Source organism: Psammomys obesus, unplaced genomic scaffold (genome assembly GCF_907164565.1).
Source record: "Psammomys obesus unplaced genomic scaffold, mPsaObe1.curated_primary_1811, whole genome shotgun sequence".
NCBI classification, from domain to species: Eukaryota; Metazoa; Chordata; class Mammalia; order Rodentia; family Muridae; genus Psammomys; species Psammomys obesus.
This window is the reverse complement of record NW_026590767.1, coordinates 11034894-11059581: the sequence shown is the minus strand read 5'-3', so window position 1 is coordinate 11059581 and position 24688 is coordinate 11034894. Positions and strand designations below refer to the sequence as shown.

At 48.7% G+C, this 24688-nt stretch overlaps 3 protein-coding genes across 4 annotated transcripts; 2 read left to right on the top strand and 1 right to left on the bottom strand.

Annotated features, from left to right (window-relative positions):
• The first annotated feature begins 1665 nt into the window (after positions 1–1665).
• Positions 1666–10655, top strand: Echs1 (enoyl-CoA hydratase, short chain 1). Its single transcript, XM_055608940.1, has 8 exons — positions 1666–1789; positions 3889–4086; positions 4499–4626; positions 5646–5745; positions 6380–6484; positions 6933–7052; positions 8735–8802; positions 10194–10655. The coding sequence occupies exons 1-8, from the start codon at positions 1702–1704 to the stop codon at positions 10257–10259; spliced, it is 873 nt and encodes a 290-aa protein (XP_055464915.1). The 5' UTR covers positions 1666–1701; the 3' UTR covers positions 10260–10655.
• Positions 10656–12763: 2108 nt separating this feature from the next.
• Positions 12764–15626, top strand: Fuom (fucose mutarotase). 2 transcript variants are annotated; one of them, XM_055608915.1, is made up of 6 exons: positions 12780–13103; positions 13713–13781; positions 13921–13991; positions 14136–14234; positions 15075–15148; positions 15346–15626. In XM_055608915.1, exons 1-6 carry the CDS (start codon positions 13019–13021, stop codon positions 15407–15409), a joined length of 462 nt encoding a protein of 153 aa, XP_055464890.1. In that variant the 5' UTR covers positions 12780–13018; the 3' UTR covers positions 15410–15626. The 2 variants fall into 2 exon arrangements, with proteins under 2 accessions (XP_055464891.1, XP_055464890.1); XM_055608916.1 differs by lacking the exon at positions 13713–13781 and having other exon boundaries at positions 12764–13103.
• A 1266-nt stretch (positions 15627–16892) lies between these two features.
• Positions 16893–20746, bottom strand: Prap1 (proline rich acidic protein 1). Its single transcript, XM_055608917.1, has 5 exons — positions 20634–20746; positions 19124–19187; positions 17875–17927; positions 17308–17414; positions 16893–17201 (listed from the first exon to the last, which is right to left on the bottom strand). The coding sequence occupies exons 1-5, from the start codon at positions 20639–20641 to the stop codon at positions 16996–16998; spliced, it is 438 nt and encodes a 145-aa protein (XP_055464892.1). The 5' UTR covers positions 20642–20746; the 3' UTR covers positions 16893–16995.
• Between the last annotated feature and the right edge of the window lie 3942 nt (positions 20747–24688).

Genomic DNA, 24688 nt, shown 5'->3' with positions numbered 1-24688 from the left:
TTCTTCTTCTTCTTCTTCTTCTTCTTCTTCTTCTTCTTCTTCTTCTTTTAACAACAGGGCACATCTATGAGGGATTTTTCTTGATTGAATCATTTGAGGTAGGAAGACCACCCTAAATCTGAGCCTCTCATGCACCCTGTATAAGGGATATAGAAGAAAAGAAGAAAGAAGCATTTGCTTTTTTCCTGCTCACCCGCACTCTCACTGGCCAGTTTGTATATCCTGCTTCTGATGTTTCCCTCATTAGAGCCTATTTCTTCTGGATTCCAACTATGTTGAAGACCAGCTCAGCCTTCCAGCCTGGTGGACTGAACAACTATTTCCATCAAGAGACAGCCACTATTGGACTAACTGGACCACAGCCTGTATGCCACTCTAATCACATGTGTGTATGTGTGTACATATATACATAATACTTATGTATATATGCACACACGTATTTATATATACATATTCATTCTTTCCATCCTATTCCTCTAGAAAACCCTGACAAATATAATATTCTCACTCTGTAGTTGTTTCTTCCTTTGCCCTAACCTCAGAGAACAGTAGCCACCTAATCTCAACACCAGCCCTGGGTGCTAGATAAACTGTGTTTAAGATATTTCATTTTGGAACTACTGTCATGGTAGCTTAGCCTATGCTCATACAGAGACTCTCAGCAAATGTTTGTTGATGATCTCTTTGTGTTTATATTCTACCTTAGTTTTGAAATAAAGTTAGTTGACTGCTCAATTCTAGTTTAAATTGTTTTCTTTTTTAAGATTCATTATTTATACACATGAACACTCTATTTGTATGATGCCTGCCTGACAGAAGAGAGCATCAAATCCCATTATTGTGAGACATCATGTTTTTGCTGGGAATTGAACTCAGGACTTCTGGAAAAGCAGACAGCGATCTTAACTGCTGAGCCATCTCTCCAGCCCTTTAAATTCTTTTCTAAATTATCAGTTTTGCTTTTGTATGTAGCTTCTATTCTTTATCTCTGTCCTAGCTTTTGCAGGACCAGGGCAAGAATACAGATAAAGGTCTTATAATATTTGCTTGACATATTAAAGTTATAATTCAAGATAATTTGCATGAACATCAGCTTTCTTTTAAATGTATGCGAATCTTCTCATCTTGTAAAAACACAGCTATCCCTAACCTGGTGTTATGAAGCTAGTCAGTTGCCAGGTAAGGAATGCCTCTCAAGCAGGGTATGGTGGCTCATACCTTTAATCCCAGCACTTGGAAGGCAGAGGCAGCCGATCTCTGTGAGACCAGGAGACAGCCTGGCCCTCATGGAGAGTTCCAGGCCAGCCAGAGCTTTGCAGTAAGACTCTGGCACAAAACTGCCTGGCACTTCACTGTTTTACCCTGGAAGGCTATAGCTGCAATCGCACTTTCCAGTGGTCAAGACCAACCGCACACGGCCAGCACCGGGCAAAAGGCAGAGCTGCATCTCCCAGCCTGGTTCAGGCATTGGGCACCTGCCAAGGGCAAACCACCAACGTGGTGTGTTTAGCAGTTTACTCAAAGTACTACAGCCGAGCACCTCCGACCCTTTTCGCCATCCTGCACCACCCCGCCCACTGCATTACCCCGCCCAGGTCACTAGACCGTCCCTCTTGCTTCCGCGTGCGTCTAGCCTGGGATCTGGGGCGGAGCGATTCTGCAGGAGGGGCGATTCTGTGGGCGGAGCAAGTCGTCTTCGCCATGGCGGCTCTGCGTGCACTGGTTCCCCGAGCCTGCAGCTCGCTGTTGTCTTCCGTCCGCTGCCCAGAATTCCGGCGCTTCGCCTCGGGTGAGTGCGAACACCAGCAGGATCCATCCTCCCGCGCTGGGTGGACTCACAACCTCCAGCTGGTCCTTAAACCCCGGTCTGCAGGCACTCTCACGTGATCCTGGACTTTCTGTCCTAACTCCAGATCATTTATCTGACCCCCACTTCCACAAGCTTGCACTCCCAATGCTTGGCTCAGAAGTACATGGACCCTGGATTCGAGTACTCATCCCCACACCTAAACCCAGATTCCCTTCAAGTGACCACTGACCCTAGCTTAAAGTTCCTCCCACCGTGTTCCTCCTTCGGACCCCCTCCCGCGCGTCCACCGCTGGCCTGACCCCTACCCAATTCCTTACACCCGCCCCCAATCTGACCTTATCTCACCTTACAAGCCCAGACATATCCTAGCACCTAGAAACCCTGTCTGATGGGAGGGCCCTGGGTGTAATGGCAGCTTCTCAGCTCTAGAACTTTTGATAAGTGCCGGGACCTTTGGCTAACGTGCACTTTGGTTGTGAAACCCCGTGTGTGGTTAGGTAGCTTTAAGAGAATGTGAAGGTAGGCCAAGCAAGACAGCCTGAGTGTTGATTGGGAAAGGTTTGTGAACAGGGCCTCCTGACCAGTCTCTCCTATCTTCACTGCCTCTTCTGAGCCTGTCCTTCAACTTGTCCAATCAGCGCAGCCCATAATGACACACCCACTTTGCTCCCTAGCCAGCTGAATAGTCATTCCCTTTTCCCTCCTTGGCTGGACTCCCTTGCAGCCAGCTAGTGCTCCATTGTTACAAGGAATTCATGACCATGCTCTAAGGTTAGGGCTCCTCCTGAATCCAGACCTGGATTGGCTGTCATGTCCTGGCTCCCCTGAATGACAGGTATCCTACTGTTTAGTAGTGCACCTCACACTTAAGTTAGTCACCCCCAGTCCACAAGCTAAGCACTGTGCTAAGGAGCAGAACACAGACCCTCACTTTCAGGTCACCCAGAACAAACTTTACAGAGGGTTTACATCTGCCTCTGTCCCACCAGGCTTACTGCTCCAGCAGGGCCTGGGGTCTGTCCTGCTCTCACCTGGTGTCATGGTCTGGAAAGTGTTGCCATCTGGGAGGAGGATGACCGTGTCCTGTGCTAGACTTTTCTCTTTTGTTGTTTTTGTTTGTTTGTTGAGACGGTACCTTACTATGTAGCTCTGCCCGGCCTGTAACTACACCAGGCTAGCCTGGAACTCACAAAGATACAGCTGCATCCCACTCCTGAGTGCTAAGATTAAAGACCATGCCTGGGTACCGTGCCTGGGTAGATCATAGACAGAGCTGCAGGCTGAAGCAGTAAGAATGGTACAGAGTTCCCTGGCTCTACCTGTTTCTGTACAGAACTGATAGAATGAATATATGTTGTATTTGTTAATATATAGTATGCATATATATGTGTATTATATTAAATAGGGGTATTAGAGTAGCTCACAGGCTGTGGTCTGAGCAGTGCAACAGTGGATGTCTCCTGGTATAAAGGGCAAGAACTCAGGCGTTCAGTCCAAGAGACTGGGTGTCTCAGCAGTCCCAATCCGGTTTTGGAGCTGAGAGAATTGCTAGAGAGCTGAGTGTTTCAGTGTGTATTGGAATCCCAAAGAAATAGGTTCAAAACCAAAGGAGTGTCTCAAGGCTAGATTAGATGCCAGGAGGGGGTGATGCACACCTTTGATCCCAGCACTCTGGAGGCAGAGGCAGGCAGATCACTGAGTCTGCGGCCAGCCTGGTCTACAGAGTGAGATCCAGGACAGCCAGAGAAACCCTATCTTGAAGAGAGAGAGAGAGAGAGAGAGAGAGAGAGAGAGAGAGAGAGAAACTTGCCATCCAGAGTGAGGGCAAGAAGGCAGAAAGCAAAAGGCTTTCCTCCTTTCTTCCTTCTTTTAAGTGGGCTGCCACCAGAAGGTGTGGCCCAGACTTAGGATTGGGTCATTGTACCTCAAAAGATCCATTTAAGAAAATCCTCCACAGGTGAGGCCAGCTGCTTGGGTTTTAGTTGATTCCAGATGTGATCAAGTTGATAACCAAAATTAGCACCACAGAGCCTTTACTATCTCTATGATGACAATCCCCTTTTGTCCTATTGACCTAGGTGCCAACTTTCAGTACATCATCACAGAAAAGAAAGGGAAGAATAGCAATGTGGGGCTGATCCAGCTGAACCGCCCCAAAGCCCTCAATGCACTTTGCAATGGCCTGATCGAGGAACTCAACCAAGCCCTGGAGACCTTTGAGGAAGATCCTGCTGTGGGGGCCATTGTGCTCACTGGTGGAGAGAAGGCATTCGCAGGTGTGCTGTTTGGCCATGGTAGTAGATGGCAGGGGGATGGATGCTATGGCCTGTGGGAAGCAGCAAAATGAACCATTTTCTCTGAGGTGGGATGGCTGGTTTAGGATACACTAACATGTAAGGTAAGTTGTGTGGAAGAGCAGGGTGTGTGTTGAACGTTCAGATATGCTCAGTTCCTTCCGGGTCAGGTGAAATAACTGGCATAAACCCGTCCTCCTCGGACTGTATTCGTCATCCTTGCCAGCCACAGGCCCCAACATTACCTTCTTATAACAGACAGCTTGGAGAGTTGTTGGTCCTTGTATCAGCTGTTTTCACTGTTGTAGGAAATGCTCCCAGGCCCCGGGTGCAAGGATACAGGACTGAGAAGTTCTCTGATGTCTGGTAATTGAAACCTCACTTCTACCTCTAGCTGGAGCTGACATCAAGGAAATGCAGAACCAGACATTCCAGGACTGTTACTCTGCCAAGTTCCTGAGCCATTGGGACCACATCACCCGGATCAAGAAGCCGGTTATCGCAGCTGTCAATGGCTATGCTGTAAGCGTCAGCCCAAGAGGTCTCCTGTGCGAGTGGAGGGAACCGTGTTTGTGCAAATAAAATATAGCAAAGATCTGTGTCTTTAAAAGGCTGATGGTGGAGTTGGGCTTGGTAGCACATGCCGGTAATCCCAGATCCCTGTGAGTTCGAGGCCAGCGTGGTCTACAAAAACGAGTTTAGGACAGCCAAGGCTACGCAGAGAAATCCTGTCTCAAAAAACCAAATAAATAAGTAAATAAAAAAAAAAAAGAAGTAAATAAAAAATAAGAGGCTGACGGTGGGCTGGAGAGATGTCTTAGAGGTTAAGAGCACTGACTGTTCTGCCAAAGGTTCTGAGTTCAATTCCCAGTGATATCATGGTGGCTCATAACCATCTATAATGAGAATTGGTCCCGTCTTCTGGCATGTAGGCATAAATGCAGGTACATTACTATATAAATAATAATAAATCTTAAGATAAAATATAAAATAAAAGGCTGATTGTGGCTTTTGGTAGTTTTTTTGATGGAGGCTCATTAGCTAGTTCCCAGATGCATTAAAGAGCTTTTCTGTTTCTGTTTAATTTCTACACTGGCTATGTTACATGTATGAAGGCTATGAGTACACTGTCTGCGTGCCTGCTAACGTTCCTGCTTCACTAGGCTATTGAGAAATGTGATTATTACATATACTGATTATTTAATAAAATCCTTCCCAAGGAGGCGTGGCCAGCCACAGGAATTCTTGCCCTTATCCTCTGTGGCTGATTTTGAGCTACTATGCCAGGCTGAGTTATTCACCACAAAGTCAGAAATATCTACCTCCTGGCCCTTTCCGTAAAAGTCTACAAATCCTTGATAAGCAACACTACCCTTATATTTATCCTAGCATTTAAATCTAGTTTTGTTCTGCTAGGTTAACATTTGCTGTTATCTGACTCAGTTTCATGGTTTTGGAAAAGTTCTCTAAGCAAATAGAGTGGTTTTCTTCCTGGGCTCCTCTGATAAAATCTACCTGCTTATGAACATTTTTTTTTCCAGCTTGGTGGGGGTTGTGAACTTGCCATGATGTGTGATATCATCTATGCCGGCGAGAAAGCCCAATTTGGACAGCCAGAGATCCTCATAGGGACCATCCCAGGTGAGAATGTGTAAGCTGTAACAAGACAAGCCCCAGGGCTTGCATCCAACCACTGGCCCCAGATGGGCCACCCTTGTCTGTTCAGCTTTCTCTCTGCCAGCCCGTACCCGAAAGACAAAGTGATGAAGCTCAGCACAGTCTGGGAGCCTCAGGCCATGGCCAGCTCTTAAGAATGTACAGATCCTAAATCCAGCAATATCACACAGAGTTGACACTGGCCTTTAGCCACAGTGGTTCTTTCCTGCTCATGATCCATACACCTTTAAGAGCTTTGTACAGCAGAAGCTTGGGAGAAAGATGAGTGCCCTTGGGTTTGCACCAACAACTCTGTGCCATGTGAGTCTGGCTCTGTCCACTCCTATGCCACTGGCGTAGCAGCTCAGCTGGCCTCCTTAAGTTCAGCACAACAGACTATGGAATTCTCACTCCTCACTGCCTGGAAAAGCCCAGAGGTGCTGAGAAAGCAATACCAGTGCCTTCCTGGGGCCATATGTTAGACCTGGCAGGAGGAGGCGAACACTCTAAGAGGAAGGGCCACAGGCTTCTTCAGGCCCTGAGCTGTATCCCAGCCCTGGGTTTCTTCTCAGTGTCACCTCCCAAAGGGCCAGCTGAGACCACAAATCTCTCCCTACAGGTGCAGGGGGCACTCAGAGACTCACTCGTGCAGTCGGCAAGTCACTAGCAATGGAGATGGTTCTCACTGGTGACCGCATTTCAGCCCAGGATGCCAAGCAAGCAGGTAGGTTATCTGATGTGTGAGCTGGGGGAAACTCAGGCTACATCGAATCTCCTTGTAGGTAACCGGCATTGGGACCCCAAGTTTCTATCTTTGGATTATATATCTTGAAATAGGTTTATGCGCAAGAGAGTGGCTACATCTGTTCAGGTTAGAAATAATAACAGCATCTCTTCCCGCTGCCCTTTGAAGGCCCCTAAAGGCCAGCCCTTTCCCTGCCCTTGGCAGAGACCATAGTCCTCGGCTCCTCGGCTCTTTGGCTCCATTTGATCCTGTAGACAGCATGACCTGTGCAACTTGAGAGTTCAGCGACACCTGGCAGTGGAAAGCACAGAGTCATCCAGTGCTAGGGACAGACATCCCTTGCTTAGGACCCCTCTCTGTGTCACTGGGTGTCAGAGGAAGTAGACAATGCTGTTTCTGCATGCTATTCATACTTTTTATATTTTAGGTCTCGTAAGCAAGATTTTTCCCGTTGAAACATTGGTTGAAGAGGCCATCCAGTGTGCAGAAAAAATTGCCAGCAATTCCAAAATTATAGTAGCCATGGCGAAAGAATCTGTGAATGCAGGTAGGTATCCGCTGGGAAGAGGCAATGGGATGGGGTAATGGGGAAGTTCTCAGGATTGCAGTTTGCCATAGTGTTCCAGGTTTGGGTCAACACAAAGGTCTGATAAGATATTCTGAGTATCTCTTTATACCAGGCCCCAATGCAGTGTCAGGCACAGAGGGAAGACCAAGAATGGAGCCACAGCCCCTGAAGTCAGTGGTCTGTCGGAAAGCTGTCTCTGGGGACCGAGGCTGAATGGTTCCCTCTTCAGCCCGTGCTTCGGTTATGCAAATGGGCTGTAGCAGAGGCTGCAGTAGCATTGCTCATAGGAAGCATCTTCGTCAGGTCTCTCAGCTTAACAAGCTGGTCTGACTTGCCTTCCTCAGAGCTGCCTCAGCCTTTTCTTTTTCTCTTTAATGTACTCATTTCTTTATTTCACATTTTAATTTATTAAGGGAGTATCCCATGGTGCACATGGAACTCAGAGAATAATTTGAGGAGACGGTTGTCTCCTTCACCATATGGGCTCCAGAGCTTGAATTCTGGCTGTTGTTAGGCTGGGCGACATGGGCCTTTATGCACTGAGCCATCTGGCCGACCCTGTTTTTTGGATTTTGATATGAGGTCTCACTCTGTAACTGAAGCTGCCCTCAAACTCTGGGTCCACCTGCCTCAGTTGCTAGGATAGTATGTCTCGCCACATCCAGCTTGGAGTCTTTCTTTTTGTAATATATTTATATAATTATTTATCACCACGTCTGTAGATTTCTATGCATGTGTGTAGGTATGTGGGCATGTGTAGAGACCAGCAGGGGCCATCGGACCTCTCAGAACTGAAGTTGCAAGGATTTGTGGGAAACCTAGCTGGTTAAGTGGGTGCTGAGACCTGAATGGAGACTTCGTGGTTGTTTTAAATTTTTTATTTTTATGTGTGTAAGTGTTTGTGTGCCTACGCGTCTGCGTACATCACACGTGTGCATGGTGCAGTGGAGAACGTTGGACCCTTTGGAACTGGAGATACTGACAGTTGTGAGTATCCCCAGGATCCCTGTGGATCCTGGGACAGAAACCCAAGTTCTCTGCAAGAGCACAGGTGCTCTTAACCACTGAATCATCTGTCTGATCCCAGGAACAGAGTCTTAATGTAACAATAGTTTATGTCAGTGTTTGGAATGGCACTGCGTTTCTGCTCAGTGTCCCATGTAGAGTCAGCTTGGGGGCAAAAGGTGTGACCCAGAAAAGTCGTTGCCCCCTCCAGAGGAGACACCAGCCCTTCCGGGTTTGCTGCTGGCCATGATCAGATATGTTGACGTTTGAAGAGCCATCTAAGTTCGGAGCACACAGGGTTCTGGCAAGGTCACAGCAGCAGGCGTAGTCGCAGCTCGGATCTCCACAGCAGTGCTCTATTAGGCAATGTTCCCCACTGGAAAAGAAGACCCAAGCAGGTGTGTTCCTGGATGCATAGCTGGTCTCTTCTACTTTTCATTGTTTGCTGTGTTTCCGTGTCCGGTTTTACCAGCCACCTCCGGTTCTCACAGTTGGACAGATTCTGCTCTTTGTGCTTTGTTCAGTTTTTCCTGCTGACAGCCCTGGACACCCACCCCCCACCCCCAAGGTGTTTGGGAAGCCTAGGAGAGCAGTTTGCTCACATGGCTACCTCAGCATGGGCACTTCAGTTTGTAACCCCAGGGTCTCTTTTGCAGCCTTTGAAATGACCTTAACAGAAGGAAATAAGCTGGAGAAGAAGCTCTTCTATTCTACCTTTGCCACTGTGAGTACGAAGTATTCTGCTTAGGATTCAAGTCTGTTTCCCCTGCAGAAGCTCATGGGAATTTCTTCCTTCAAAAAGGCCCTATGAATTACACCACTAAGCAGCAGCTCCTATATTTAAAGTGGAATTTGTAGCTAGGCACAGTCATCCCAGGATTTAGGAGCCTGGGTCCAAGGAGAATGACTTGAGCTCAGGAGTTTGAGATCAGCTTGTGCAACACAGAGAAACCATCTCTAAATATTGTTTATCCTGTATGCATAACTGTTTTTCCTGTATGTATGTAAATATCTGTCTGATGCATGCAGAGATGGGAAAAGGGCACTGGATACCTTGGAACTGAAGTTAGAGACTGTTGTAAGCCACCATTTAGGTGTCAGAAACCAAACCCAGATCCTATTCAAGAATAGCAAGTGTTTTTAACTGCTGAGCCATCTCCAACCACCACCTAATTTTAAATTTTTACTTTATTTGTTTGTTTGTCCATCTGATACAAGGTCTCATTATGTAGCCCTGGCTGGCCTGGAACTCACTATATAGACTAGGCTGTCCTGGAACTTACAGAGATCTGCCAGTCTCAGCCTCCCGAATGCTGAGATTAAAGGACTATGCCAACGTGCTGGCTACAGTTCCCCTTTTATCATGTCTAGGTGTCTTAAAGAATCTTCTGATCGTTAGACGTATTAGTCATTGCACCCCTGGCCCAGTGCTAAGTGCTTTATAAAGAAATACGTAAGGAGCCGGGGAGAAGCCTCAGCATCTACTATTCCCAAGTTCAGGCCCCAGCGCCCACATCAGATGGCTCACAATCACCTGCAACTCCAGCTCCTGAACCGTATCACACTTCCGCTCTCTGTGCTGCAGTTGCACTTTTCTGCGCACGCGCACACACACATATGCACATGCACACACACTTCCGTATAAACACACTCACACACACCTACGCACCATACGCAAACACTTAAAAATAAAAAAATACACATTTTTTAAATGGTTTGGACCCCGGAGGAAGAAGCGAAGTTTTTGCACGTAGGGTGTCCACTGGCTAAGAAAGGGGCATGTGTAAAGCAGAGTTCCCTTGCTGCCACACAGCTCTGTGACAGATTCCCAACTCTGACCCTGCCAGCTCTGCAGGGGCTGTGAGCAGGGGTTTACTGGTGCTCATGTCATGGCTCCTGGGTGGTGTACAATCCCCTATTCCCAAGCTTAGCACCATTTGTGGGGAATCCCATCTTTCGTGGGCCGCAGGTGGGCTCACTGCAGAATCATGTCCCGTCAGTGAGCTGGGAGAGGAGGCAAGGAGGAGGACGCAGGGGCACCTTAGAGGTTCAGGCAGTCTGCTGAGGTGCTTAACAGGAAGATGCAAACCTCACCTCTCTTCCTCTTCCTTCCAGGGTGACCGGAAAGAAGGCATGGCTGCATTTGTGGAGAAAAGGAAGGCCAACTTCAAAGACCACTGAGGCTGGCAGCTAGGCCTTGTGCCGCCCTGGAGAGGAAAACTCAGCCTGTCAATTGAGAGGCAAATAAATCGTCCAAAAGGGGAGTAGTGTAGGGCACAGTTCCTACCAAGGGTTTCAGGGCTGCAGCCGCGGCTCAGGTACTCAGGTGTGGCCTTCAACCTTCACCAGTTGTTGGAGTCAATCTTTCACAGTCTGAATCAGAAATCTGGGAAGCTTTCAAGGTGTCTTGATTTTTTTTTTTTTACTTTACTTTAAGGGCAGGCGCACACTTGGGCCAGCCCCTCCCCTTTGCTCAGTCTATAGTGCACACCGCTCAGGATGTGGCTCTGAGAGGGAGACGGCCCTATCTGCTGATTCTAAGCACCATAATTCAATAAAAGTGACTACTTCAGTTTAGTTTCGACTCACCTATAGTTGTCTCTGGACAATGAGTGTGTTTTTTTAATTTTACCATTGCTATTATTTTCTTATGGATAGCCCATCTTACGGATAGGCTGCCTGAAACTTACTCTACAAAGCACGCTGACCTTGAACTCACAGAGATCAGCCTACTTCTGCCTCCCAAGTGTTCAAATTAATGGTATATGCTACCATATGTGGGTCTGTTTGTGTTTGACCATCTTAACCATGTACTGTAAAAGTAACTTATTTGCCTGATTAACCTAGGCGTAGTCCTGGAAGCTTCTAGCCTCCATACAACCTAATCTAGGCCTAGAATGTTTTCAGCTGTTGAGACTTTACTGCTTAATAAGCTCACCCTTTCTAGCTCTAATCTTCTGGCTCCCTCTCATTCTCTGGCTCTGTAAAACTCTCCTGATAAGGCTGCCTCCTCTCTCATTTTCTGTGCTGCTCCCTTAAGTAGCTTCCTTTTCCTCTCTGCTGTCAAGAGAGTTGGGCATATCCTAATCTGTCAAATCTTTCTCTGGCTCATTACTTTTTCTGCCACTCAATTAGACATTACTTTCAAACATGGTGCTTCCTTCTACAAAAAACCCCTAACCTTCATTATTTGGGATTAAAAGTGTGTAATACCATGCCTGGATCTAAGCTTGCTTTCTTCCTTCCTTCCTTTCTTTCTTTCTTTCAAGATTTATTTATTATTTATACTTACTTATATTTATAGTCTGCCAGCACGAGTGCTTACAGGCCAGAAGAGGGCACCAGACCTCATTATAGATGGTTACAAACCACCATGTGGTTGCAGGGAGTTGAACTCTGGACTTTTGGAAGAACAGCCAGTGCTCTTAACCTCTGAGCCATCTCTCCAGCCCTCTAAGCTTTTCTTTAGCTGAAACTTGTTCTATACCAGTTGCTCTGGCCTCAAACTCAGAGATCTGGGATTAAAGGCGTGGGCCCCCACCACCCAGCATATCTGCATTCCAGCCACATCACTCAGAGCAGCCATGTTCCGAATTCAAGTACCTCTACAACATAGTGAGACCCTGTCTCAAATAAACAGCAACAGGGGGTTGGGGGGTTGGAGCAGTGAGGGGTGAGTGACACAGCCATATTCCCTGGAAGTGGTGAGAGTCATGAAGCCAGCACAGATGCTTGACACAGTTCCAGCAAAGCTGATCAGATTGATACAATCCTTGTCCTTCTATCTGTAACTTTTGGGTTTTAGTCTCTCTATGTTGCATTCTTGGGGAACTTCCTACATTATGATTCCATTTATGTCTTTTCCTGAAGAATTATGTCTGAGTCTTTTTAGGAAAATCCTAAAATTAACTTCATCTGGCCACTATTGGCAAGTCTTCATGCCTGGAGATCATTAAGCACAGATAAGCACATCGCCATTACTCCAGGAATCTTCTTGGGTTACCTGCCCCCAAGCTAACTCAAACAGTATATTGTTTGTCCCTGCCTTTATGTCTGTGCACCACATGTGTGCCTGGTACCTTGGAGACTAGAGAAGGGCTGTGGATCTTTTGGAACTAGAGTTACAGATGGTTGTGAGCCACCAACCCCGAGTCCTGTGGAAGAGCAGCCAGTGCTCTTGTCCGCTGAGCCATCTCTCCAGCCCCTCATTGGTTTAATTTTTCTGTGTTCACTGAGCTTATTATAGCTCACTCATCTGGTTCTGAAAAGTGGAACAGTGTTTAAGATATCCTGTGGGAGATTCTGGTTCAACCCCGGACCTAGCATAGCACACCCAGAACTGTGAGGGCTAGGTCTACTGTAAGAGAGGAACCATAGCTACCAGCTTCTAACTGGACCCTGGCTTCAGAGAGTTCAAGTCAATGGGATGTATGCAGAATGCCCCCAAGAAGGACTCCCCTAAGCCCCAACAAAGTTCTCAACTGTTTGATCTCTGGCTCCAATACAATTTGGGGTTTTTGATTTGTTTTTTATTCTGTACTGGCTTGCCTCCTGGACTGGCCCTAATCCCGTGAAGCCAGTCACAAACTGAAACAGAAAGCGCTCTCTTTACCTCTCACCCTTCACCCATTACTGCCACCAAGTTGGGCAGGAGTGGCCACACCAGGGACATCTGGACTGGGACACCAGAGTTCCTAGGATCAAGACCGTGCCTGAGCTGTTTTAGCAGGTGCTTCTCTGGCGTTTTTGTCCTTCCCACTGGGACTTAACCTTCTGAACTTTCCCACAATCTGCCTTGCCTCAGAGTCTGTGTGTTACCCCAGAGCCAAGAGCCTAACACAGCTAGCTACGTCTATTGGACACGCCTCTCCTCTGGCTCCGCCCCAACCCATGTGGCACCGCCCTGCTGACAACTCCGGCCCTCCACCAGTTCTGCGGCCATGGTTGCGCTCAAGGGCATCCCGACAGTGCTGTCGCCTGAGCTGCTGTTCGCGCTTGCGCGGATGGGGCACGGAGATGAGATTGGTGAGCATGTGCAGAGGCAGCAGCGCGGACCGCTGGCAGGGGTGCAATCCACGATGGAGCCCTTGACCGACAGGGTTCAGGAAAGGTTGGGGACACTGCCGCAGACATCTTGCCCTTCGGAGCAGGAAGCCATCCAGCTGCTTCAGGAAAGAGCTGAGCTGAGGCCTGAGATTGGCCCAGGCCACAGAACTCTGAGAAGGGCAAACCAGGTGCCAAGTTCAGCAGCAGGATAATTCCCTGACCTCCCACATGGCCTCCCAGGCTGCTCCGAGGTCTGCTGATTTCTAGATCCCTGGCCTGGTGCCCTAGGGCAAGCTGGAACAGCCAGAGGCTGAGGTGAAACTATTGCTTCCTCTTCCCAGACACTGGTTTCGTGGCCTCATTCATAGTTTCTTTTTTCCTTCTCCTCTATAGGGGATACTGGGGTAACCCACGATCTGTCCCCACTAATTGGAATGGGAGGGACATACTGGCCTGGCAGGTGGACATCCCGAGGGTGGGCTGTGCTGACCACAGGGATGCGTGGCTTTGGAATATGTGGGACTATATGAGTGACAGGAGGTAGAACTGAGCTGATTAGAGCCAGCCTTCCCCCTTGTCTCCTTTCAGTTCTTGCAGATGCAAACTTCCCTACCTCCTCCATCTGCCAGTGCGGTCCTGTAGAGATCAGAGCAGATGGTGAGCTCCGTATGGCTGGGGCGGTAACGGTCCTGGTTCTGTGACCTCTCTGTCCTGGCCCCCTATTCCTGTTGGCTCTGGTCCCAAAATGAAAGTTGGAGACAGATGCAGAAGCCTGAGCCTGACTCTGTCCTTCTAGGCCTGGACATTCCAGTGCTCCTGGAGGCTGTGCTGAAGCTGCTGCCCCTGGACACCTATGTGGAAAGCCCGGTGAGCACCGAAGGCTGTGCTGCTGATCTGGGTCTCCGTCTCCGCTGGCTAGACTTCATATGGCCAGATGTCCCCAAAGGGTCCCCTTCCTCAGAGGAGCCCTGGAGGTACCTAAGGCCACAGAGCTGACCCCTGTCTTTTCAGGCTGCTGTCATGGACCTGGTGCCCAGTGACAAGGAGAGGGGCTTGCGGACCCCAGTATGGAACCATTATGAATCCCTTCTGCTCAATGCTGGCTGCAAGGTGAGTGTAGCCCTCTGTCTTCTGGTGGCTCTGGAAGAGTGAATCACGGGAGTGGAGAGGGAAAGGGTGTATCTGAGCTCTGTGGCCACCTCCCCCTCTGCCCAAGCCTCCTCCTCCTCGTCCACCTCCTATATTCTGATCTTGGGAGTTGGTCCCATGTGGGCCAGAGGATTGTGGGCTTCATGATGGGGTCCCTTCTGACCTTCTGTGAATGTGCACCTTCACCTCAGGTCTTGCTCTTTGCCACTTTGTTCTTGCTAAGGTTTGCATGTCACAAAGCCCACATCCCCGCCTGGCAGAGGACACACTCATTCTCCAGCCATTAGGCCTGAAAAAGACCTACTTGAGGACTCTTGTCTGGGCAAGAGACTTTCAGGGCAGTTTAGAGGGTCTAGAACAGTGGTTCTCAACCTGTGGGTCGTGACCCCTAAAACCCCACCCAAAAATACATATATTTACAATTCATAGCAATAGCAAAATTACAGTTATGAAATAGTAATGGAAATAATATTGTGGTTGGAGGTCACCTCAACATGAGGAACTGTATTAAAGTATCACAGCCTTAGGTTGGGAATCACTGGTCTAGAGGCTTGCTGAGCTGAGTCCGTGCCCAGCAGGCACCTTGTCCATCACAAGCTCAAACAGAGATATGAAAGATGCCCCTTGTCTCCAGTTCCCTGAGACCCCAGCATTAGGGGAACTAGAGGAATGGAGCCTAGAAGACTAGGGTTTCATTGCTGGTGCCTCCTGGCTATCTCCTGGTAGGGACACCAGGAGGTAGGAGTCTACCAAGAGGATTTTTAGGCAAGGTCCCTCCAACCATGCGATTTTGTCTTCTAGACAGCCCTGATGAAAATAGAGAGATTTGAATTCTATGAACGTGCAAAAAAGGCATTTGCTGTTGTTGCAACTGGGTGAGTTTCTGCTGCATCCAGATGATTTACCCAGGTCCCTGGGAACTGCCTCCACCTCTGCTTTGCCCAGGAAGAGGACAAGAGGGATTTGGGTAGCCGAGTCCCTGGACATTGATGAGTAGGAGGGATAGAAGCAGAAAGGGATCTGCTTCCTCTTAAGGCAAAGTTGGAGTCTCAGCACCCTGATCCTCCTGCAGGGAGACAGCACTCTATGGAAACATCATCCTTAAGAAGGGAACCCTTGATCTCGGACCCTCATAGAGACCACACCAGGCTGAGAATTGGCTATGCCTGAACCCAATCAGCAGGACTTCTCTTGGCAGCACCCAGACCTGGACACCAGCTCTGGGTTCAAGAAGATGGCAGATCTTGAGAGACTGCTGACCCTGAAAGAGATTCCCCTTCTGATCTGTAAAATTGATGAGGGAGGAAGAACAGTCATTGTCAATCTTTCATCTAAAGGTTTTGTACTCATAAACTTGTCTTGTGATAATTTCCAGGAAGGGCATTAGCTCCCAAACAAGCAGCTCCTACGCATCCTTGGTGAATCCTCTGGTAGAAAATCCACATGGGAAAATGAAGCATGGGGCTGGGAGGGCCAGGAGCTGGACAGAAGCTAGACCTGGGTAGGAACCTGGGAGCTAGATTGAGTCTGGCTCCAGCCTGGGCCTAGGCAAAGGGCTAGGCTAGTAGTTGGTGCTGGGTAGGGTGCACAGCAGGGGCCTGGAGCTGGTTGCACTGGGTGCTTGTGTGGGGTGAGAGTGTCTGCAGCACATAGTAACTATTAACTAGGGCCAATCTCTGAGCTCTAAGCCAGAGGGCAGGTGACAGAGCTGGACTGGACACTTCAGATGAAAGGACACTGACACTCAGAAATGACTGCCCAGCTGCAAGGAAGAGTAGTGCTGACCTTGATGGTTCAAGGTCAGAGAGGCCTTGCTGTGTCTTGGATCCTGTGCCTATGTTTTGAAGGTTGAGCACCTACTACTTATGCATGAGCAGTGTTATCTTAAGCCCAGGAACTCAGATGCAACCTGGCTGCTCCCAGCTTTGAATCTTCAGTCGTCCCAGGAGGTAAAAGGTCAACGGGGGCTCAGTGCAGGCAGATAAATAGCAAGATTTATAAATAGCAAGAGGAAGGACCCAAGAGAGCCAGAAACAGTTTCCTTACTGTGTGCTTAGACTGAGTCTCTAGCTCTTGGCTGCAGACTATTGGTGAATGAATGTTCATAGCTGCTTTTGTCTGTACTGGCCCAAAGCTGCAAACAAATGTGAGTCCAGTAGATGAGTAGACAGTTCCTATGATGCGGCAACTTCTAAGCCCTCTCTCCAGCCCCAATTGTGTCCTTTAGGAGAAAATACCCACAGAGGCTCCTGGCTCTGTACATTTAGCTATGCATGTGTGCACCCAAACATCTGTGAAGCCATGTGCTCGTGTACCTACACATTCATGAACCTGAGTCCCACCCAACCTCCCACCCATTCCTCAAGCATTTCCTTTCTCAGACTCCTCTGTGGAAATTCCAGAAGAGTTTTCATTGGCTGGCTGAGGGTGAGGCTGCTCACTGGTTCCCACAGACTGCTGACACACAGATCATTAGTAAAGAGATAGGCCCAAGGAGAACTATCCATGAAGGTCAGCCAGACCCTCTACCCCATAGGAAGCTTTTGATGAACCATAGGACAATCATCTTTCTCCCTCCTAGACACAGCTGCTATGTTCGATGATTCTTGCTCTTACAGATCCAGTTTGCAGGTGTTTATTTTTTTCTAGCTGGGGAGTCAGTGGTCACAACAGCCTGGACCTCAGGACAGGCATGGGAGAGTGGTTAGGGCTCTCCAGAGTCCTACATAGAGTGAGAGAGGTGGTCAAGGTCCTCCTCTGGTCCCTGGAGCACCTGACGATACAGCACGGGCCACGTCTGGGGCACATCCTCATTCTGGGCCTCCTCAGATCTGGGGTGGTACAGGTGGTCAAGATCCGGTTCTGGACCATCCTGAGGGTTCCGAAAACGGCTCAGAATGTCTTCAGTCTCCACCCAGGTCATGGCATCTGGGGAGAGGCAAAAGTAGGTGTGGCCTCAGTCTCCCTCTCAAGATCATCCCCACTAGCCTTCTGTCCAAATGGAAACCATTACGTGGCTTGGTCTCACTCTGACCTGGGCGCTTTTCCTCAGCAGCTGCAAGCTTCTGCTTGGGTATAGGGAACAATGCCCCCAGCTGGTTGTCCTTCTCCAGGGGCTCCATGGCTCTGCTACCCCAGGCCCTGCCAGTGTGAGTAGGGTAAGGATCACACACAGGTAGAGAAAGTTAGACAGGACCAGCCCCACTGTAGAAGACATTCTCAGCCTCCAGGCAGCTGCTGGCCCTGGGAAGCTGCTCCATACTCATTCCAAAGCCTGGGACAAGTCCATGGCTTTGTGCCCCTAGCATCTCTAAAATACTGGGTGCACGGGTGGAGTCTAAGAAGGTCAGAGCCTTCCCTGGGCAGGGTCATCAAGGGCAGGAAAAGTAATATACTGTTCTAAAGCATGGTCCTTTGAAGCTGCAGGCAGAACTGAGTCTGGGAGATGGCCAGGGGTCCCTGGTGCCTGCTCCTGGGAGGGATATTCCCAAGGAGGGATCCCCATGGGATCTGAGTATCACTTCCTCCTAGAAGCTTCTGAACAGCCATGTTCTCCATCCCTCCAGCGTACCAGCCCACACTTGCCTTCCGGGGCACCTACTTCTCTGTCTCCTGTTCAGGGATCACATGTTTGCCTTTGGTCTTGACAGGAACCTAGGAAAGTGAATCACGGGGGGAGAGTTTGCTAGTTAATGGCCCAAGGTTGGAAGACACCCAAGGAGAGGCCACTTTAAGGCCCTCATATAGGCAGAACTTCAGCTCAACGTGCATTTAAGTCTAGGGGATAAGGGTCACCATGGTTATCAGAATTACAGGTAGAGGAGTTAGGACACCAGCCTATTCTCAAATGGCCAGCCTTCTTCCTGAACACCTGGTGGCCAGCTTAGGACAAAGTAGAGCTTTTCAGCAGGTCCCTGGGGCTCACTTTGGACTCTGTACCCTCATTGCACCCCAGTTGTTTTTTTTTTTTTTTTTTGCACCAATTAAGGGTGTGCTTGCCCCTCCCCATCCTGGCTAGTGGCCCAGAAGATAGTCGGCTGCTCTGAACTCAAGACCTTAATGAGACAAAGTACTAAGGAGGAAGTGAGGCAAAGGATGACCCTGCTGCGAGTGCCATGCTCCAAGAAGCTGTGGGTGGCTGTGGAGAGTGGACCTCCGTCATCCTCTTTTGCTGCCACGTGTGCAGACTGAGCGGACTTTGCCCAGGGGAAGCTCAGCGCATTTCCAGCCAGGGCCACAGTTACTAGTCTATAGACCATGCCCTAAGTATGCCCAGGTAAGCATGAAGAAGACCCATCTTACTCGGGGTCTTCTTAGGTGTTTTGAACATCCATGACCCCACCTGTAATTACCTGTGTCATGAAGCCCATGTCATCCCATTATGGATCACCATGGGGAACCATATTCCTTCATCCTGGCATCACCTTAGTATCATGGAGACCCATGTCCTCACTGGTAAAATGGGTGCCATAGAGGACCAGGTTTCTCCCTCCTAGGGTCACCTGGGTGTCATGGAGGCTCACATTCCCACAGGGTAACATGGATGTGATGGAGACCCATGTCCTTCAGGTCACCTGGATGTTGTGGAAGCCCAAATCCTCACCTGGTAACCTTAGTGCCATGGAGGTTTGCCCACTAGACTGCAGAAGGACTCAGACCCTCCTCCTCCAGAGGCCCCTCCTCTGCTCACATAGTGCTGCCACCACATTCTCCACACAGCCTCTGCCTGGCCTCCCTTCTCATTGGCCAGATCGGGGGTGGGGAGAAAGGGACCCTCTCCACTTTGCCTTACTAACCGGGGCAGAGGTTGGCACCCTGGGCTGGGGCCAGGCAGAGGGGCCCCTGCATACCTGGAGTGCTGGAATTGCACATGCCTCCAGCAGCACAGCTACCAGACAGGTGGCCAGGAGAAACCTAGGGGTCCGGAGAGAGAATATGAGGTGGTTGAGGGGTCACCTCAGCAACTGATGCTTCAGTCAAAATCTACTGGGGCTTGGGACCTGTGTCTTGGACAGAGAGACCAAGGTAGGTCCCTGCTGATCCATTGGAAGAGCTTGACTCTGATCTCACAGGAAAGGACCTGCAGGCAGGATAAGCAAGCAAGGTGCTCAGCACACTCCCGCTCCATGTCTTGATGCCAAGCTCTCCACCTGTGGCCAAGACACCTCATGCCCTAGGCAGATAGTATCCTGTCAGGACACTGGCAGTCGGTGCTGAGGATTCCACAGGCTACACGAGGACACACATATGGGCCTGCATGCACGCACATATGCATGAAAACACTGACAGGATGGATGGAGGCCCTATCGCAATGCCGTGCCACAGTACCCCTGAGGCCAGGTCTCATGGTATTGGGAGTAACTTTTAGTAGGCTCTCAGGTGGCCAGTAGGCCCAGCCTCGTCGTGCAGACAGAAGGAATTCCAGGTGTTTTTGAACATGTGGTTGTAGAGAGGTGTGCATGTGTATGAGAAGTACGCATGTGTTTGTGGTATATGGAGTGCATGCATGTGTGTGCGTGTGTGTGCGAGTGTGTACACTCAAAGAAACCTCTCCTCTCTGTGACTCACAATTTGTGATAGGGGTCAAAGGACAGCAGGTGGGGATCTAGCCATGTAGGGTTGAATAACCCTGCCTCACCTCAGGACCACCAGACAAAGGCCTATTCTTATACTGGGCATAGAAATGAACATGGAGACCCTCATCCTAGCATCCTAGCCTTTGTACTCTCTCTCTCTCCCCCTGACCATGCCTCCATGATGATTCAGTCCTGCAGGGACCCTAGACATCCCTGAGAATCAAACCCTTGCTCCTGGATGACCAGCTCTTAGGCTCCCTGGTCCCTGCACTGTCTCTACCCTGCTAGTCCTCTACATATTTTCTTGCCCACCCCCCTGCCACTGACCCCTTTTGGGAGGACCATCACGGACTGGAATGTTGCCTTTTCCCAGGGTGTATTTAGGATCTAAAGCTCCACTAGCTCAGGGATACCATGGGACAACTCACCCTCACATATATCTGGAGGCCATTTGGGGTGCTTTTAGGAGTAAACCTTGAACTGCAGACCTGAGGGTGAGTGTTCTGCAGAAAAGGGGTCTTTCCCTCCCTCCCTCTCTCCCTCCCTCCTCCCTTCCTCCCACCCTTTTTCCCTCCCTCCTGTCTTTCCTCTCTTCCCCTAAGACCATCCCCTGGAATTAGGCTTCCTGTGGAGACAGGGCAACAACCAAGGCCTATATCTAAGCCAGAGCTCCTAGACTGGGGTCCACTGTAACCCTAATCACACAACCAGACCCACCCGGATCAACGCCCAGCTACCAGCTTTTCTGGATAGAAAAATTAGGGCCCAGAGGCCATGGCATCACCTCTTCATGACTGGGGTTCCCTCTCAGTGCTGAGGAGCTCTAGGCGAGTGGGGAAGCTGCAGATCCCAGTGTCCAGGTGCCTGGTCGTCTTCCTCCAAACCAGGCTGCTTAGGGTTTTATCTCCCCTGGGTGGGTGTGTCTGATCAGAGGTCAGGGGCCAGCAATCACTGGGCCATAAGCCACCCTGCCCCACCATTTAACCTGAGCAGGGAACACACACCGAACCCCCAGGAGACTCTTGGTCTCCCACCTGCCAGTGCTACCATGACCCGCCCTCCTTAGTACCAGCCCTCCCACCACAGCACCACCAGCTCCTGTGTTCCCTGTGGTTATGAAAGTGGACGTCTGCATAGGTAGGTCCTGGGCTCGGTGCCTTCAAATGCTGCCCCTCAGCGCCCTAGAGGGCTGAGCCTCAGACTGCGAGCCACAATGCCCCCACATCTGAGTGTCCCCAGAACTGACCCAGGATCAGATTCCCTAGGATAGAGAGAAGACCATAAAACACAAGGCTCTGCAACGGATCTTGGCCCCACCCCCTTCTTTTGGGACTTCAGGAAAGAGCAGTTGTCACTCCAAGAAAGAGCTGCACCTTGATTGAGCTGCTCCCACCTAACCCCAGATAAGTGGGCACATCACCCTCAGAGAGGCAACTGTGGTCAAGGCTCAGGAATGGATGTCCCCCTGGTGGGGATAGGCAGTGATTGCAGATAGCCAGAGCTTCAGGAAAACCCAAGAATAAGGAAGCCACCTGACTTGGGTATGCCCCCAACCTGTTGAAACGCAAAGAGACAATATTGAGAGACTACTCAAACAGACAGTACCAAAATAGTATAACAATTATAGACGGCACCAAAAAAATATAACAATCCTCCTCAGAGTGATGGGGACGGCAGCAGCCTTGGAAGAAGATATGCTGTCCCGCCATGGTCCAGCGCTCTGTGAGTCCAGGATTGCCTTGTGTACTCTCCTCTCTCTCTCTCTCTCTCTCTGTCTCTCTCTGTATATGTGTGTGTCTGTCTGTCTCTGTCTCTCTCTCTCTGTCTCTGTCTCTCTCTCTCTCTCTCTCTCTCTCTCTCTCTGTGTGTGTGTGTGTGTGCTTCATGCTTGTGGATCAAAATGTAGGCTCTCAGCAACTGCCCCAGCACTAAACCCACCTGCTGCTGTGCTCCCCACCATGGTGGCCATGTGCTCTAAGTCTCTGGAACCGTAAGTCCCAAATATGACATTCTCTTTTGTAAGGTGCCTTGGTCATGGTGTTCTGTCACAGCATTAGAAAAGTAAAGAAGACACTTTGACACTGAAGTCATAGACTTTATAAAAATGAAAACTGCAGACCAAGAACCCTCCACAAATAACATAAGCAGGTAAACTGCACATGAGTCGATCCCAAGAATGCAAAGTTGGTCTATTTAAGAATCAAAACTAGCGTTCTGCACTACAGATGAAGGCAAAGACTACATGCTTCTTTTAATAGGCCAAAAAAAAGCATTTAATAAAATCCAGTAGCCATTTATGGTTAAAATGGAGGTTCAGGAGGAGGTATGGCTCGGCAATTAAGAGGGTATCCAGCAATGGAATATTACTCAGTAATGAAAAACAAGAAAATCATGAAATTTCCCGGTAAATGGTGGGAACTGGAAAGGATCGTCCTAAGTGAGCTGTCCCAGAAACAAAAAGACACACACGGTATATACTCACTCATATAGACATATAATATAGGATAAACCACTAAAATCTGTACATCGAAAGAAACTGATCAAGAGGGAGGACTCTGACTAAAATGCTCAATCCCCATCCCAAAAAGCAAAGAGGATGGACATCAGAAGAAGAAGAAAACAGGAAACAAGTTAGGAACCTGCCACAGAGGGCCTCTGAAAGGCTCTGCCCTGCAGACTATCAAAGCAGAGCTGAGACTTATGGCCAACTGTTGGGCAGAGTGCATGGAATCTTATGAAAGAAGAGGGAACTAGTAAGATCTGGAGAGGACAGGAACTCCACAAGGAGAGCAACAGAACCAGAAAATTTGAACACAGGGGTCTTTCCAGAGACTCATACTCCAACCAAGTACCATGCATGGAGATAACCTAGAACCCCTGCACAGATGTAGCCCATGTCAGTTCAGTGTCCAAGTGGGTTCCATAGTAATGGGAAGGGGGACTGCCTCTGACATAAACTGATTGGCCTGCTCTTTGATCACCTCCCCCTGAGGGGGGAGCAGTCTTACCAGGCCACAGAGGAAGACAATGCAGCCACTCCTGATGAGATTTGATAGACTAAGATCAGAAGGAAGGAGAGGGGGACCTCCCCTATCAGTGGACTTGGGGAGGGGCATGCGTGAAGAAGGGGGAGAGAAGGTGGGATTAGGAGGGGAAGAGGGAGGGGTTTATGGGGGGATACAAAGTAAATAAAGTGTAACTAATAAAAGTTTAAAAAAAAAAAAAAAAGAGGGTATACAGCTATTGCAGAGGACCAGAATTCAGTTCCCTACAGCCATCCTGGGCAGCAAACACCGACCTATAACTCCCAGGAACTGTAGCTTTAGGGGATCTAACACACTCTTTTGGCCTCCATGGCCACCTACGTGTGTGTGTGAGTGCAATACATGCACACACATGTGTCTGTGAATATAAACATAAATTTAAAAGTCAAATATATTTTTAAAGAAAACAAAGAGGGGCTGGAGATGAGGCTCAGAGGTTAAGAGCAGTGGTTACTCTTCCAGAGGTCTTGAGTTCAATTCCTGGCAATCACATGGTGGCTCACAACCACCTATAATGAGATCTGGTGCCCTCTTCTGGCATGCAGGCAGAACAGTGTATACATAATAAATATCAAAATGAAAAAAAAAAAAAAAAAGGAACTTTAAGGGGCTGGAGACATGGCTCAGCCATTAAGAGCACTGGCTGCTCTTCCAGAGGTCCTAAGTTCAATTCCCAGCAACCACATGGTGGCCCACAACCATCTACAGTGAGACCTGGTTCCCTCTTCTGGCATGCAGGCACACATGCAGGCAGAAGACTGTATGCATAACTAATAAATTTTTTAAAATATTTAAAAAAAACAGAAAAGAAAGAAACATTTAATTAGGGATAATCTATAAGTTCAATCTTTAGCACTGAAGGTGAAGGGACTAGGAATAGAACATTATAAACCTGATAAAAAGACTTCCCCAGGAAACATACAATAGCCATCTTTCTCATTTATTTGTTTGTTTTTGCTTTGTTTTGTTTTGCTTTGACAGTTTCCTGTTATGTGACCCGGACAGGCCTTAAACTCCTCATCTTCTTTGATCAACTTGCTGAGCACTAGGATTACAGGTATGTATAGTCGTGTGCTGAAAGCATCAAACTTAGTGGTGAAAACCTGATGGGCGTCTTTCAAGACTGGAAGCGAGATGAGAGCACCTGCCTTCTCTTCATTCTGTGTGTGCTGGAGCTTCAGTGATGAACCTCAAGAACATTGCGCCAAATCAAATAACAGAGACTCAGGAAAACACATACGGCGTGAGCTCAATTTAATGCAGAATGGAGAATGTTGAACTCAGGGAGAGAGTAGAGAGTGTTGTCGCAGGAAAACTACAAGTGGAAAGACAAATAATTTACAATGGGAGGAGTCACTGAACAATGTGGCTAGTCATGCATGCGTTAGTTAGCATGACTGTAGGAGTCATTACACAGTGCGTGCATATATGAAGTGTAATGTTATATACTTTGAAAATATACAATGTTCATCAGTTAATTGTTTATTACAGTGCTGGAGACTTTCTAGAGAAGCTTTCTACCACTGAGCTACATTTTAACCTCTTTCAACCAGTTCTTTTAAAGTAAAGAAAAGAGCCAGGTGTGGTGGTGCATGCCTTTAATCTCAACACTGGGGAGGCAGAGGCAGACAGATCTCTGTGAGGTTAAGGCCAGCCTGGTCTACAGAGCCCAGGACGGCCAGGACTTGATACACAGAGAAACCCTGCCTCAAAATAAATAGATAGATAGATAGATGATAGATAGATAGATAGATAGATAGATAGATAGATAGATAGATAGATAGATAGATAGATA